Source organism: Clavelina lepadiformis, chromosome 5 (genome assembly GCF_947623445.1).
Source record: "Clavelina lepadiformis chromosome 5, kaClaLepa1.1, whole genome shotgun sequence".
NCBI lineage: Eukaryota > Metazoa > Chordata > Ascidiacea > Aplousobranchia > Clavelinidae > Clavelina > Clavelina lepadiformis.
In genome coordinates this window covers 22,357,059-22,372,059 of record NC_135244.1, presented here as the reverse complement: position 1 = coordinate 22,372,059, position 15,001 = coordinate 22,357,059, and the positions used below count along the sequence as shown (strand labels likewise).

The 15,001-nt window shown below is 36.3% G+C and overlaps 4 protein-coding genes across 4 annotated transcripts; 1 reads left to right on the top strand and 3 right to left on the bottom strand.

Annotated features, from left to right (window-relative positions):
• Positions 1 to 386: 386 nt before the first annotated feature.
• LOC143459767 (uncharacterized) lies at positions 387 to 1,610 on the bottom strand. Its single transcript, XM_076957037.1, has 2 exons — positions 1,308 to 1,610; positions 387 to 1,036 (listed from the first exon to the last, which is right to left on the bottom strand). The coding sequence occupies exons 1-2, from the start codon at positions 1,551 to 1,553 to the stop codon at positions 953 to 955; spliced, it is 330 nt and encodes a 109-aa protein (XP_076813152.1). The 5' UTR covers positions 1,554 to 1,610; the 3' UTR covers positions 387 to 952.
• Positions 1,611 to 3,239: 1,629 nt separating this feature from the next.
• On the top strand, positions 3,240 to 3,771 carry LOC143460546 (uncharacterized). The gene is made up of 2 exons (XM_076958104.1): positions 3,240 to 3,533; positions 3,680 to 3,771. The coding sequence occupies exons 1-2, from the start codon at positions 3,279 to 3,281 to the stop codon at positions 3,740 to 3,742; spliced, it is 318 nt and encodes a 105-aa protein (XP_076814219.1). The 5' UTR covers positions 3,240 to 3,278; the 3' UTR covers positions 3,743 to 3,771.
• Positions 3,772 to 3,996: 225 nt separating this feature from the next.
• LOC143459768 (uncharacterized) lies at positions 3,997 to 4,567 on the bottom strand. Its single transcript, XM_076957039.1, has 2 exons — positions 4,307 to 4,567; positions 3,997 to 4,127 (listed from the first exon to the last, which is right to left on the bottom strand). Exons 1-2 carry the CDS (start codon positions 4,550 to 4,552, stop codon positions 4,044 to 4,046), a joined length of 330 nt encoding a protein of 109 aa, XP_076813154.1. The 5' UTR covers positions 4,553 to 4,567; the 3' UTR covers positions 3,997 to 4,043.
• A 5,563-nt stretch (positions 4,568 to 10,130) lies between these two features.
• Positions 10,131 to 11,731, bottom strand: LOC143460959 (uncharacterized). The gene is made up of 2 exons (XM_076958661.1): positions 11,396 to 11,731; positions 10,131 to 10,555 (listed from the first exon to the last, which is right to left on the bottom strand). The coding sequence occupies exons 1-2, from the start codon at positions 11,636 to 11,638 to the stop codon at positions 10,472 to 10,474; spliced, it is 327 nt and encodes a 108-aa protein (XP_076814776.1). The 5' UTR covers positions 11,639 to 11,731; the 3' UTR covers positions 10,131 to 10,471.
• Positions 11,732 to 15,001: the final 3,270 nt, after the last annotated feature.

Genomic DNA, 15,001 nt, shown 5'->3' with positions numbered 1-15,001 from the left:
TATTTACAAATCGAATTTTTTTCCATCTTGTTTAAACTAACACAAATATTCTTTTTCCAGTCTCTTCAGATTGATCATTAGGCCATTAGACTTCCACCAGACTAGACTAGACTATTAGATCCGTATTCTAGAGTTTTATGCAGCGTTGTTTGATGCATTTCTGGGTTTTTCTGTTACAGTAGAATGAGATACTAACTAGACTAACTGTAGTGCTTCATGGACAAGCCTCGTCAAGCAAGCGAAATAAGTTACACTCAGTGTTTTATAAAGCCCCGCTTCAGTCATGGCTATTTCCGAAGCAAACAGCTACAGAAAGTTGTCGAAAAAATAAAGTTGAACATTTCACTTGCCCGCTTCTAACGTGAGTTTAAAATTTATGACAAAAATCGCTTGTATAGTTGTTGTTTAGATTAATTTATCAATTTTTAATATCCACGCCAACAACTTAATATACACGGCAAAGATATAGACGTATATTTTAAACACGTTTTGCAAAAATCAAGTCTTTTTGCAGATGAAAGAAGTTAAATTTAGCGGCGGAAGCTGTGATTCGGGTTTGGAAATCAACATATAATAAATTATGTTCAATAACTTTAACTTTAAAAACATTTTTTCCATTAACCGTTTTGCTTTTATATAATCGATAAAGGATAAAAAAATTCTAAAATACAAGCATGCTTTGGTACTTTTTAGTTTTCTTTCTTAGCATTTTGTTATAATTGCATGCAATGGTTATATACTATCCGAGCCACTTTGTAAAGAAATCAAAAATTACGTCATCAAACACAAAGACATCAAACACAAAAAGCACAACAACACAAAGTATTACTTATACATGTGTCAATTAGGACCGAAAAAATTAGAGAGATTGATTAACCGAAGAGATAACAAAAAGTTAGGGACAGATCTATAATTAGTTAGCTATAGATATCAAAACAATTTGATGTCTTCATCAATGCGGAAGAGTTTCTCCTCTTCGAACTTTGATCTGGTTTCCAGCTTTGTCAGTTTTCTTCCGAATGTGTCCCACTTTTGTCTTTAATAAAATATTCTGTCATTTCAATGAGCTGTCGTCACACCAACGTAATAACTATTTTCATTTATGATCTTTAAAATGCTGTATAACTAACCATAAATAAACATAAGCAAGTTCTTGTATTACTGCCAAAACTATGCAGCAACAAATCTTTAATTTCATTATTGACCAACCTGACCTATTGCAAAATATTGGGTTTCAAGCAACCATGGAACGTTACGGACGTAAAACGCAATTTTAACCGGTCTCTACAAAATAGTATTGGTCTTACCTTGACATGGGTGATGCAATGGAGTCTCTCCAACGCTCTAAACATGTACAGTCTCCTGTTGTCATTGCAGTACCATCTGCGGTTGTATCTATCCTGGGCAATCTCCAGCGGTTGAAACGATTCGGCCAGTTGCGGATTTCGACGGATTTGTTCCACCATTTCGTTGATGTTTTGCCCGTTGGTGAAAGTTGGCGAAATGTCGGTCTGTGTGAAAAGCAAGTCACTTGGTATATCGCGTCGCTCCATGATGACGTTGAAAGCAAGTTTAAAAACAATCGATAAAAAAACAGTTTCAGATAAAAAACGCCTGGAAAATTAAAAATAATTAATTTAACTCAGAGTTGAGACAGAAGAAATTTAAACTTTGCCACAGCTAATGCTATCATATCATATCATATCATATCATATCATATCATATCATATCATATCATATCATATCATATCATATCATATCATATCATGTATAAAGTAGGACAGTTTTTGTTTTTAACTTTTAAATAAAAAATTATTTTCTATCAGCTTCAGTTTGTCTGCTACGACCTGTATTTTAATAATAAAAAAAGTCATTATAGAGTAGCCTGCACTAGATATATGCTACAAAATACAATAAATGCAAACACAAACTCATTAGTCTATTTTATTCCGCATCAAACTTCCACTGCCGATGCACTTCTGATTGCTTGAAATAATGAAAACTGCCTTTTATAGTTTCTGAAACAGCGAGATTAAAATCACGTTTAGTTTGTCAGTAGGCGGTTAGACAAATATGAACCCAAACTGCAAATACTGATGGGAAATTTGAGACATCAGTTTCACTTAAGGGGTTTCCCCAAATAAGCGATGAGAGGTGTGTTTCTCATTGTCACTGTTTTGTTTGGGATTTTTTTGTTGACTAGGTAGAAATAGAAACATTTTGTTTGTATTGACGTCACTAAACAATCATGTTGCGTTAATACGCCAACAAATATGTTTTGTGCTTATCGTTTCTTGAGATGCTTGGTCAAATAGACAGACAGGGATGCATTTGTTGATTTGGGATAACTCACATTCACAATCACAACTACATTTCACAAACAATTTAAATGAAAGCTTATCAAACTTGCTACCTCGTATAATAATAATTTACGAATTTTATTGATTCGGATGGAATATTATTTTCATGACTGGGGATTTATTTTCATGGGAATACAGAATATGCCCGTTTATAACAATCACATGTTTATTCATAAGTCAAGTAGTTTTGTTTCAGCAGAGAGCAGAAAAAAGACAGAAAATAGGCGGCAACGCTTTTACTTGACGTTTAAAAACCAGCCGTCAATACAACCTTTATTAATGAGGTCATAAACAACCTGAAAATTGTTTATTGAACATTAAACAAATCTCGCGTCATGTTTACCGAGTGACGTCATTCTTATACAACCTGTATAAAATCGGTTTGATTGTGTTTCCTTATCAAGTTGATAACGAAAGACTTTCGGAAATCGTTTTCAATTCCACTTGAAAGCAAACGGTTAGAAGAGCAGGTTTGTAATGTAGATTATGCGAAGTGTGTCGATTATCGTGTCAAATTTTACTGACATAATTTCAAGAAATTATTGCATCAATTCAGTTATTGTCGGTTAAACTCAGCAGACGGTATTTGACGTGTTAAAACATGCTGCTTCTCAAGATAATATTAACAAGATCATGTATGTTTATTTGGTTCCTTTGCTTTGACTGTATTTGTATATGTTGCGTCATCACTATTGCCTTTGGCGTGCATTCCAATTCATTGCGCAGCCTGCTCTAGTGTGAAGTAAACATTTACACGTCAAAATGATGAACTGAATGGTGATATAGTATCCTACTATGATGGACATGTACTACGTAAACCAGAAATATTGTAGAGATTTTATACAACATTGTATTTTTTAACTTTTCTGTTACAGCAAAACGAGATACATTTGCTAACTAGACTAACTGTAATGCATCATGGACAAACCTCGGCAAGCAAGCGAAATAAATTATACTCAGTGCTCTATAAAATCCCGTTTCAGTCATGGTTACTTTCGAGGAAAACAGCTGCAGAAAGTTGTCGAAGAAATGAAGTTGAACATTTCACTCGCCCGCTTCCTTCCGCTAGAGATCGCAAAAGATCCATCAGATGGCAAATGGTATTGTCGTAATAACAGAAGCCTCTATGTGTTCAAAGAAGTGGAAAAAGTTCATCACGCTCCTATTTTAAACGTGAGCTGAAAATTTACGTTAACAATCGTTTGTATATATGTATAGCAGCCGTTTAGATGAACGTATTGTTTTTATTGGTTTACACGACAAACGTAGACTATAATACAAATTTTTACACGTACTGGTAAAACGTTGTGGTTTTGCAGATGAAAGAAGTCGTATTTAGCGGAAGAAACCGCGATTCGGGTTTGGACGTCAAAATAGAATGAATGCTGTTCACGAAAAAAATCAGCATAAAAGAATTCAAGAAATGTGTTTTTCAATGTTTCTTTATATAGCATATTATGTGATGAGTGATGACATGCTGTAACTAATAGGCCTACTTGCGCGAGTTAATTTAAAAACAATATAAAGATTACAATATACATAATTAAACACCACACGCAAGTACCAGGACATTAAATATGAAAAGACAAAACTGAACTGAACAGTAACTGAAAAGTGTCAAATAAGACTGAAAAATTAGAAACATTTAATGGTTATAGATCACGAGTCAGTTTGACGACTTTGTCAATGCATAAGAGTGATTCCGTTTCGGACTTTGATTCGATTCCCGGCTTTCTTAGATTTTGGTCGAATACGTCCCACTTTTGTCTGCAATAAGAAATGGTATTTTACCTTATTGGCTGTCGTTGCATTCACATAATATTGAAATGATACAAACATCAACATTTTGCAGACATGAGTTAACGTCGTTATAAGATGTCCATTAATGTCCAGAAACAAACTAAAACCACTTTTAGCTAAACTCTTCAAACCGCTATCAGTCTCACCCTGACATGGGTGATGCAATTCGCTCTCTCCAACGCTCTAAACATGTACAATCTTCTGTTATCGTTGCAGTACCATCTGAGGTTGATTTTGTCCGGTACTATCTCCAGCGGTTGAAAAGATTCGGCCAGTTGCGGATTTCGACGAATTTTTTCCACCATTTCGTTGATGTTTTGTCCGTTGATGAAAGTTGGGGAAATGTCGGTCTGTGTGAAGAGCAAGTCACTTGGTCTATCGCGTCGCTCCATGACTTTGACAGAAGATTTCAAAACAAAATTTAATCAAATATTTCAAATAATAAATGCCTGAAAGTTTGAAAAAACAAATTTACACAATTTAGAGTCGACGCGGCTGGAACTGAAACAATTAAATTCTTCCACATACGCTGCCGAAAATAATAAAGTGAGCTTAAAATATAAGCCACGACTGAAAACATAGTTTACACTGCTTATAGGGTAAGTGCAGTAATTCTGGAATTGCTTGCATTCGACATAAACGATCTTGTAAGTGTATTTCTGAAACCCGCTTGATATTGTAATTGTTCTTGCATGGACAAGGGCTTTTTATAGTTAAAACAAAAATGCGAGATTGAAATCGCTTTAGCAGGCCACTGCACATTTCCTAAATCATATTTCAGTTTTAATATTTACACTTTATACTATAACTCAGACGACTGTTTAACTTGAGGGGATTTCCCGAACAAACGACGAGATCAATTGAAACGCAAACACGTAATGTCGTAATTGTTTACCGAAGTTTTCTGAGTTGTATGAGTCATACCACACCACACATCTCACTTCAGGGCGCGACTTCACTTCGGAAATTTGTCACGTTTTTCTTGTCGTTGGTATTTCAGTCATCAGCAATAACTGGCAACGTCCCGTATTTGCCTCAAACAAATGTAAAACCGAAAAATGATGACGACAACACTTGAAGTTTTGAATGATATGGCCGTGTCATTGTGCCGAGTCTGCCGACAAACTCAGACGCAGAAACTATAACTTAAGCAAACTTATACTTAAACCAAACCTAGTCGCTGGTTTGTTTTATCAATACCTTTACCAATTTTTTTTGCTGGTTTTAGATCAACTACATTTTATGGACCATACCACAAAAAACCTACTTCACTCGAAGTCGTTGTAATCAAACCAACAATCTACAAATGCACCCAACAGTTTAAATACATTTCAATACAATATCCCAACTCTACAAACTTCCAAATCATATTAGAGGGGTCGATATTTCAGTTTCATTCCAACGGAAACTGCTTGTGTGGTAAGAACCACCCAGTGTTAATTACTAGACAGCCTAAATTTATGGCACCGTATTTTCATCTCCACTTTAACGGCTTCATACAAAGCGTGACTGATCCATGGGCGCCTTAGCAAGACTGTAACAGGTTTTATGATATGTTAAAATTTTAGAAATATATCACAAATGGAATCTAAAGCCTTGTCCCATTTAATCGTCCCATTTAATCTTTGCAAAAAGCGTATTCGTTTGAGTTGTTTCAGACTCTGCTTGGGTTTCAACGTTCAATGCGACAAATTATCCGACACTCGCATTTACAACACGTTCTATATGGAACGCCAACGCCGCAAAAATAGAAAAGTGTTAATTGGAATGGGAACTTTGCAAATTATGTTTTGTTTTCATAATTTGATTGGAAGGTTTTGAAACGTAATTTTATAGATTCAAATCACGAAACAACAAGCCAAACGTCAAAACCGGCATTCAAACGGGCTTTTCTGTGATTGCTGTTGCACGATTCATATGCCAATTATCAAAATGGTTTCGCAACATTTACAATTACACCACAGTTTTATAAACTTGATTTTTTAAATCAAACCACGACATTTTAAGTCAGATATAACAACTGCAAAGCAAACTGGCTGTTGGCAAGTTACAATGCCTAATGGCAAATGGTATTTTCTTTAATCGGATTGCAGTTTTGTTAATCACATGTCGGTTTTTTGAATCATGTAACTTATACCATGAATTATAAAATGGCCAAATGATTGGAAATTAGTCTTCGTGAATTAAAAATGGGCGAACCAATTTGCAAAATACATACGTGATTAAACAAACATGCATTCCTAAAAGCACTAAATGATTCTATAAAAGTACGTATGAATCACATAACGTCTTCATGAATTGCCAAGTATAGATGGATCGGCAAATGTATAGATGATTTGCCAAAAGTGCATGAATCGCCAAATGTACATGATTCGACAAATGCATGCGTGAATCGCCAAATGTACGTGATTCGACAAATGTATGCGTGAATCGCCAAATGTATGCGTGAATCGCCAAATGTACGTGAATCGACAAATGTATGCGTGAATCGCCAAATGTACGTGATTGGACAAATGTATGCGTGAATCGCCAAATGTATGCGTGAATCGCCAAATGTATGCGTGAATCGCCAAATGTACGTGATTCGATGAATGTATGCGTGAATCGCCAAATGTACGTGATTCGCCAAATGTATGCGTGAATCGCCAAATGTATGCGTGAATCGCCAAATGTACGTGATTCGATGAATGTATGCGTGAATCGCCAAATGTACGTGATTCGCCAAATGTATGCATGAATCGCCAAATGTACATGAATCGACAAATGTATGGATGGTTCGTTGTTAGAGTGCGCCGCGCCAAGTGTGCAAAAATGTCTCTATTGGGTAAAAAAAATGTCTCTCTTGGGGATACCAAGAAGAAAAAGGGATTTTGAGAGAAGACCAAGTTTTCTGAATAGCCTATGTTTCGGGCAGGCCGAAAGTTACCGTGTACCGTCAGTGCAAAATACTTTGCGATCAGCAATAAGCGTAAGCTTAGTTTTGTTCGCAATGAAGAATGGGATGTTTCTTTAGAAGTTATTTCAACACTACACGCGCTAGGTTATGTTCTATTTGAAATGTGATTATTAAGCCGGGCCAGTACTGCAGTGCTGTGGTATTCCTTTCCATTCAGGTCTGCAATTCTGACTGCAAAATGAAATTAACCCAACCAACCTCATGTGCTGCTTAATAAAACGCTAAAAGGCGCTCTTGAAAGACTGGCCTGAATAGGATATACCAGCCTACCACAGCACTGCAGTACTGGCCCGGCTTAATAATCACTAGGGCAACCAGTTTTTTGACCTAAAATTTTTAAATTTTGACCTTAAAATTTGCAAATTTTGACCTAAAAATTTTAAATTTTCATCTCATTTTGAAAAACGCTATACTGATAGTCTCTACACGGTCTACAGCAACTTTCTAATCTAAAGCTGCATTTAAAAATGACAAAATGCTTTTCTAGTGTTGACTTTTTTTTCGTTTCTGCGTATTAAGATTGACAACTTGCAGTTTCAAATGCAATGACGTCACATCGTGACGCCACCAAACGCGCTGAAAAGCCTTCCCTCTCTTTGTGGCTTTGGTTCTAAGTAAAATTTGCGGGACTGGAATTGTTTGCGGTACAAGAAAAGAGAAAAACGGAAGAATAATATTACAAAATGGTTACAAAATTACAAGTTTAATAGATTTTGACCTAAAAAAAAGACCTAACGAAACAATTTGACCGTATTTTGACCTAACGTAACATTTTGACTTTGTCTCACCTAATAACTTCTATACCACACGTCGTACAAAGCTGAAATTTGTTTTGTGCTTGTTTCATAGCATTCTGAGCAGGTAAAAAAAATTGACCATATTGACTTTTGGTTGCCCTAATAATCACATTTCAAATACAGTCGAATCCGCTTAATTCGGACACCGGATAACCCGGACAAGCGCTTTATTCGGTCAAAATGCTCGGGAACGGAACAAAAGTAAAAATTGAACGTAAAAAAACTCCCGTTAATTCGGACAATTCTCCGCTTAATTCGGACACAGGTTCGCAATTCCATCATTAGGTTATGACACAATAAACAGTAGGCCTACTTCGTTCGTTTTAAGACAAGATTCAATTGCATTATGAGTGATTATGGTGAAACAATGACGATTGATGCGATAACAATCGACAATGAATTCATATAACGCCGTGCCAGCTTCATAGTCGCTTTTACTTCGGTACCATTGCGACCATCTTGTAGAACAGAATGGTACAGAAAAATTTAGAAGAAAAAGTGAAATTGCTCACTAAAGTAAACGAAGAAAAAAATGACGACGCTTCCTTGACAGTTCGTCATTTAGCTGCGTTGGTATCAAAACGTACTTTGCAAGATTGGCAGAAAAATGATGCAAATCTGCGTGAACAACGTGAAGAGACTATGCTTCGTGGACGAGGTTTAAAGACAGAGAGGAAGCGGCTCGGAATGTGCGTTTTATGCGTACTCATTTACTCGTACTCTTGTGTGTTTTATGCGATCAGTGCCAATTACTGCAGTATAGCACAGGTGCAATTCATTTATTACGCAACACTGCAGTATTTTAAATGCGTTGTTTGTCTTTACGCATGACCATGAAACGAACAATCGATTTTCCGCTTAATTCGGCCAAAAGTGAGCGGAACCAAAGTGTCCGAATTAAGCGGAGTCGACTGTAGAACATAACCTAACGCGTGTTGTGTTGAAATAACTTCTAAAGAAACATCCCATTCTTCATTGCGAACAAAACTAAGCTTACGCTTATTGCTGATCGCAAAGTATTTTGCACTGACGGTACACGGTAACTTTCGGCCTGCCCGAAACATAGGCTATTCAGAAAACTTTGTCTTCTCTCAAAATCCCTTTTTCTTCTTGGTATCCCCAAGAGAGACATTTTTTTTACCCAATAGAGACATTTTTGCACACTTGGCGCGGCGCACTTTAACAACGAACCATCCATACATTTGTCGATTCACGTACATTTGGCGATTCACGTACATTTGGCGATTCACGCATACATTCATCGAATCACGTACATTTGGCGATTCACGCATACATTCATCGAATCACGTACATTTGGCGATTCACGCATACATTTGTCGAATCACGTACATTTGGCGATTCACGCATACATTTACCGAATCACGTACATTTGGCGATTCATGCATGCATTTACCGAATCATGTACATTTGGCGATTCACGCATACATTTGTCGAATCATGTACATTTGGCGATTCATGCACTTTTGGCAAATCATCTATACATTTGCCGATCCATCTATACTTGGCAATTCATGAAGACGTTATGTGATTCATACGTACTTTTATAGAATCATTTAGTGCTTTTAGGAATGCATGTTTGTTTAATCACGTATGTATTTTGCAAATTGGTTCGCCCATTTTTAATTCACGAAGACTAATTTCCAATCATTTGGCCATTTTATAATTCATGGTATAAGTTACATGATTCAAAAAACCGACATGTGATTAACAAAACTGCAATCCGATTAAAGAAAATACCATTTGCCATTAGGCATTGTAACTTGCCAACAGCCAGTTTGCTTTGCAGTTGTTATATCTGACTTAAAATGTCGTGGTTTGATTTAAAAAATCAAGTTTATAAAACTGTGGTGTAATTGTAAATGTTGCGAAACCATTTTGAAAATTGGCATATGAATCGTGCAACAGCAATCACAGAAAAGCCCGTTTGAATGCCGGCTTTGGCGTTTGGCTTGTTGTTTCGTGATTTGAATCTATAAAATTACGTTTCAAAACCTTCCAATCAAATTATGAAAACAAAACATAATTTGCAAAGTTCCCATTCAATTTAACATTTTGCTATTTTTGCGGCGTTGGCGTTCCATAGTTCTATGCTATAGATAACAATAACTCATTTCAGCCGACGCTATATCAATCGCGGTTTTCCCACCGCTGTCTTCCTGTTCACGCAGACGACAAAGTCTCCAAAAGTTTGTAGCATACAATGTATAGAATTTTATTTTGTTTTCTGGTGTAAATGAGCTATAAGGCTGCACACATTCAAAATACACATTGTCTGACTTACGTCATACACAGCACAAAAAAGGTACGACGTGGAATACGCTGGTTTCTCTCATAACACAAAGAAGCTATGACATACAATACACAAAATCTTACCACAGCAAGTAGAACAATATTGACAGAGTTTTAATCGTTTAAGTGTGACGCAACAATTGGACTGCATAAATTTGACAGCAAGAGCGAAAAAAGTTTTGATAACATGATGACGTTGATTATGATGTCACAGACGAAATATGTAGTAGTCTATTGTGATGTCATCGTTAATGAGGAAGAGTTAATCCTCCCCGCACGTTGATCTGATCTCCAGCTTCGGCGGGTTTTGGGCGGATGTGCCCCACTCTGGTCTGTACAGAAACAATCAGTTACAAGAGCAACTGGATCCAAACAATCTAATGATTAAATATCAGGTCTTGGTGGCTGATGCTATGTCAATGTTAATAAGTTTCAGGTGATCTTGACATATGACAGCACCAGCAAGTATGAGCTGATACGACATCTCGCTACATGACTGCAAACAGTAACTATAGTCTGTTCTACAGAGTTGTTCTAAATAATTTGCAACATCAAGTATGGTTCATACAACTTATTGAGTGACGCGATTCTTTAAATTTAACAACAGACACAACATCCACACCCCTGCTGTTCACGAACCAGAGGTGGGCAGTCGGTACTTTGAAAGTATCGTCGGTAACGGTACCGGTACTTAGCAAAAACTGTACCGACGGTTCCGGTATTTGATACTATTTTCAAAAAATAATTTGGTAGTCGGTACTTTGTCGGTAATTTTTCTGTAAAAGATGTTGCAAATGCAATATTTGTCACCACTATGCCCCCGGTAAAGGTTACTCCAGGTCAAAACATATGTGACGTTAATCGCTTGCAATTTTACTTGACATTCCTAGATTATAAAAGATCAATAAATGCTAAAATTAATATTAAGAATTAATTAACGTGTATTTTTGAAAACATACTTATTAAAATTTTGAAATAATCACGTAAAAAGTACCGAGTACCGGAACCGACTGAAATTTTCAGTACCGGTGTCGGTACTGAAAAAACTACCGCGGTACAGTAATTCGGTACTATAGTACCGCGGTACTGCCCACCTATGTCACCAACCATAGATCATTTAGAAGGCAAAATCACCGGTTATGACTAGATATGAGCAAAATAATCAAACTTACTGTGACATATGTGATGCAATGGAGTCTCTCCAACGCTCTAAACATGTACAATCTCCTGTTGTCATTGCAGTACCATCTGTGGTTGTATCTATCCTGGGCAATCTCCAGCGGTTGAAAGGATTCGGCCAGTTGCGGATTTCGACGGATTTGTTCCACCACGTTGTTGATATTTTGTCCGTTCGAGAAGTTTGGTGAGATGCTGGTTTGAGTGAAGAGTAAGTCGCTTGGTCGTCGCCGTTCCATCTTGTTGATTGCTTGCAGCGAGTTTGGATAAATAAAACAACTTCCTAAATACCTAACACGTAAAGTTAATCTTAAAGATTGTACGCCTATATAATTCAGAATAAAATCGATTTATGTCGTCACATTCCCTCAGTTTTGAATTCTGAAAAGCATGCATTTCTACCATCGGTAAACATTTCTGCTGCCACATTTTAGTCTGTAACTTGTACTATCTGCTACGTCTCAAAAATCTTATTTTTCATGAGTTGTTCCAAACTTTACAATGCACTAACCCTTAATGCAGTAGAGCAATCGACGTTTTTATAGCCACGTCTCCACCGCACATCGTGCTGGACAGCGAGAATCTAGTTTCGCTGGAAATCTCGTGACGCGAAACCGTAGTATCGAATTAGGGGATTCCAGTAACGCACTTGTTTTCGCCAGCACATAGGTTTAATGTGACGTAACCAAGCGTTATTTTGGCGTTTGATCGAATAACGTTATTCAATATTTATGAGACTGGAAAAAAAGATTCCAGTATCGACTCGCCATGACGGTTTAGATAAAATATCAAGGCAATCGTTAATTAATGATTGTGATTTCACGAACAAGAACAAACTAATATATTACCACCCGCATAATATACTCTGTATCTATAGACTACTACGACTAGACGAATAACTATAGACTACTCATAAAAAGTTGGTGTATTCAGAAAAACAATTGAAAATAGAACTAACTTAAAAACTGGTCGCACTTTCCTGCTTACAACGTTACAGTAGCAAAATGATTTGACTGATCCTGTGGGCTGCAGAATATGTATTGTGCTTGTATTCTCCCCTCTTTACTCATGTTGTCCAATGCCAGTGCTGTGCTGTGCTATGCTGTGCAGGAAGTAATAGTGTCGCATGGCGTGTGAAATATTGCAACTTTGAGAGATTAAATCGCGATTTGTGTAAAGGTCACAACCAGATGCATTCTTTATATGAACGTTCGGTTGTTTACAATTTGTTTTATTCATAACGACTTTCTCTTTTCCATTAGAGCCGTCAAGAAGTCCACCAACAAGGGTGAAAAGTAATCAAAATATTTATATTAAAATTACCAAGAAACAAATGTTTATAACAAACTTACTACGCATCTTGACTTTGAAATGATACAACCTTCTGTTGTTGTTGCAGGGATCACGACATATGGCCGTGAACAAACTCACCGGCGACAACTGGTAGTGGACAACTGACCGGCAACAAATTGGCCGGCGATCAAATTAACCATGACGTAAATTGGCCGGCGATCAAATTAACCGGCGACAAATTGGCCGTCAAAAGGTCAAAATTCTAATTCACTATCTAGTCGCTATCTAGTCACTATCCAGTATGTGTATTGCAGTCAAGGTTGTTGTTGTTACTCGTATTTCTCGTATTTCCGGAAATATTTCTGTTAATTTCAATAAATGTTTCAATGTGTATTGAAATAAAAAAAAATTTTGTTAAAAACAAAGGAAATAGTTACAAACAAATATTTACTTTACATATCATATACTACCATCAACTTAAACACAATAATTCAGATTAATCTTAATCCGAATAATACTGCTTTAAGATTTGTATCAATAATGTTGTACCATGGGAATGCTACAGTATAGGTAATACATTAAACTTTTCCAATGTCAGTTTCATAAAATCTTTTAAAGTTTATCAATCTATTTACTATAAAAGTAGTCTTCAGTAGATTGTGTAATGATTGTAAGATTTGCAAAATTGTGCTTTATGCAACTAAAGATAGTAAATTGCTGCACATTATACGGATATAATATGGAAATATATATGTGGAAAAAGCCTGTCACTATATTTTACCAATGAAAGTTTTAAACTACTGTAAAATAACTTGGTAAACAAATTTTGAGGAAAACTTTAGTACACTATTTAAATAATAATCTTTGCCAAAAAATGTCACAGATTATCTCGTTATCATAAAACAAAGTCACAGTGTGCGGCAAGAGTATACTTGTCTTCGACATATAAACAACCAACACAAAATTTCTTATCGTATTCAAATTTTTAGCAAAGAAAAAAGCGATTAATTTTTTCAGGTGATGTGTAAAATGTAGCTAAAAATTGCATGAAAAGCAACAAAGTTTGGTGCAATACAATACTAAAGTGACTAAAGATAAGGTACCTAGTGTGCACATAGTAGATTTTTTCTTTTATAAAAGGAAAAAATATATCAAGTAGCATCACGTCTTGCACTAAGCTAACTCCATAGTCCAAACCACATTGACAAAAACTGTCGGATTAGGGTTATGGAGCACCTTCTAAATAAAACATATTGTTTAATTTTATTGTACTAAAATATGTCTACACATTCCCAAATCTAGCTTCAGAAACAAACTATAATGCAAATTAGTTGCATCCTCACCAGGGTGCATTCCACGCAAGTTACACCGAAAATCTTTGACATGACCTACAGTTAAGCGGCATAAACTTGGTTTGACATTGGCATCGCACAGAGTCTTGCCACAGTGGCATTTGTAGCGAAATGCCAAATTACAAGTTGTGCACATTACTAAAAAGTTGTGCTGTCTTTGGTTAGTCATCTCATTCAAACATTTAATTCATAAAAATATAAATAGTTGCCTGAATTCAAGCAATAGATGGTTTTGAGAAGTGTATTACAAGTGCTAGTTACGAATTTAGGCGTGTTCTTGTTGACATTATCTCTGTAACGGGAAAGTGTTGTCAGATTGTTAATGGTTACAAATGAGATATTTTGTGACACAGCACATGTGACGTGTAACGTGTGTCCTACACTAATTGGCTATAGCATAAGGATACGAAAAAAGGAAACAACTTTGGCTTAATTCACTATTTAAATGTTGCTTGTGAAAAATCTCGGGTTATAAAAGTCTCTCTCTGAAAAGTATGTTTTGGAAATGGTACGCGCATAATTTCTTCTGATGTAACAAACAATTTCATATTTTTGGAATAGAGCAATCGCCGCATTATAAGCCCACCTCGGGACCTGACCATTTTGGGCTTATTAAGAGGATGGGCTCATAAAGCGGAACGTGTGTTTTCGTCAATCTAAAGCCTATAAATGACCGTACACAATACCTACACACAACAGGCAAGTTTTCTTACACAATAACAAAAGGATACAGTTTCAGCGATTTTTTATCACTCTGGCTGCACACTCCGCTAAGTTTTCACGTTACTGTAGTTCTAAAAATTCTGAATCTTTCACACAGTGCAAAAATCACAGTACGATTACACACAAATAAAGACCAACAATCAAATTTGTGACGTAACAGTTGCATGGGTTACTGTAGTTAGTTTTCCGCCCAGGTTGAGGGTGTGCAGAAACAATACGCTACTTGGTTGCATT

Excerpts from the sequence above, each read along its gene's own strand:
- LOC143459767 (XM_076957037.1), bottom strand. The coding sequence starts at position 1,553 with ATGGAGCGACGCGATATACCAAGTGACTTGCTTTTCACACAGACCGAC. Across the intron at positions 1,037-1,307 it reads ATTGCATCACCCATGTCAAG|ACAAAAGTGGGACACATTCG; the intron begins GTAAGACCAATA and ends ATTTTATTAAAG.
- LOC143460546 (XM_076958104.1), top strand. The coding sequence starts at position 3,279 with ATGGACAAACCTCGGCAAGCAAGCGAAATAAATTATACTCAGTGCTCT. Across the intron at positions 3,534-3,679 it reads ATCACGCTCCTATTTTAAAC|ATGAAAGAAGTCGTATTTAG; the intron begins GTGAGCTGAAAA and ends GTGGTTTTGCAG.
- LOC143459768 (XM_076957039.1), bottom strand. The coding sequence starts at position 4,552 with ATGGAGCGACGCGATAGACCAAGTGACTTGCTCTTCACACAGACCGAC. Across the intron at positions 4,128-4,306 it reads ATTGCATCACCCATGTCAGG|ACAAAAGTGGGACGTATTCG; the intron begins GTGAGACTGATA and ends TTCTTATTGCAG.
- LOC143460959 (XM_076958661.1), bottom strand. The coding sequence starts at position 11,638 with ATGGAACGGCGACGACCAAGCGACTTACTCTTCACTCAAACCAGCATC. Across the intron at positions 10,556-11,395 it reads ATTGCATCACATATGTCACA|ACCAGAGTGGGGCACATCCG; the intron begins GTAAGTTTGATT and ends GTTTCTGTACAG.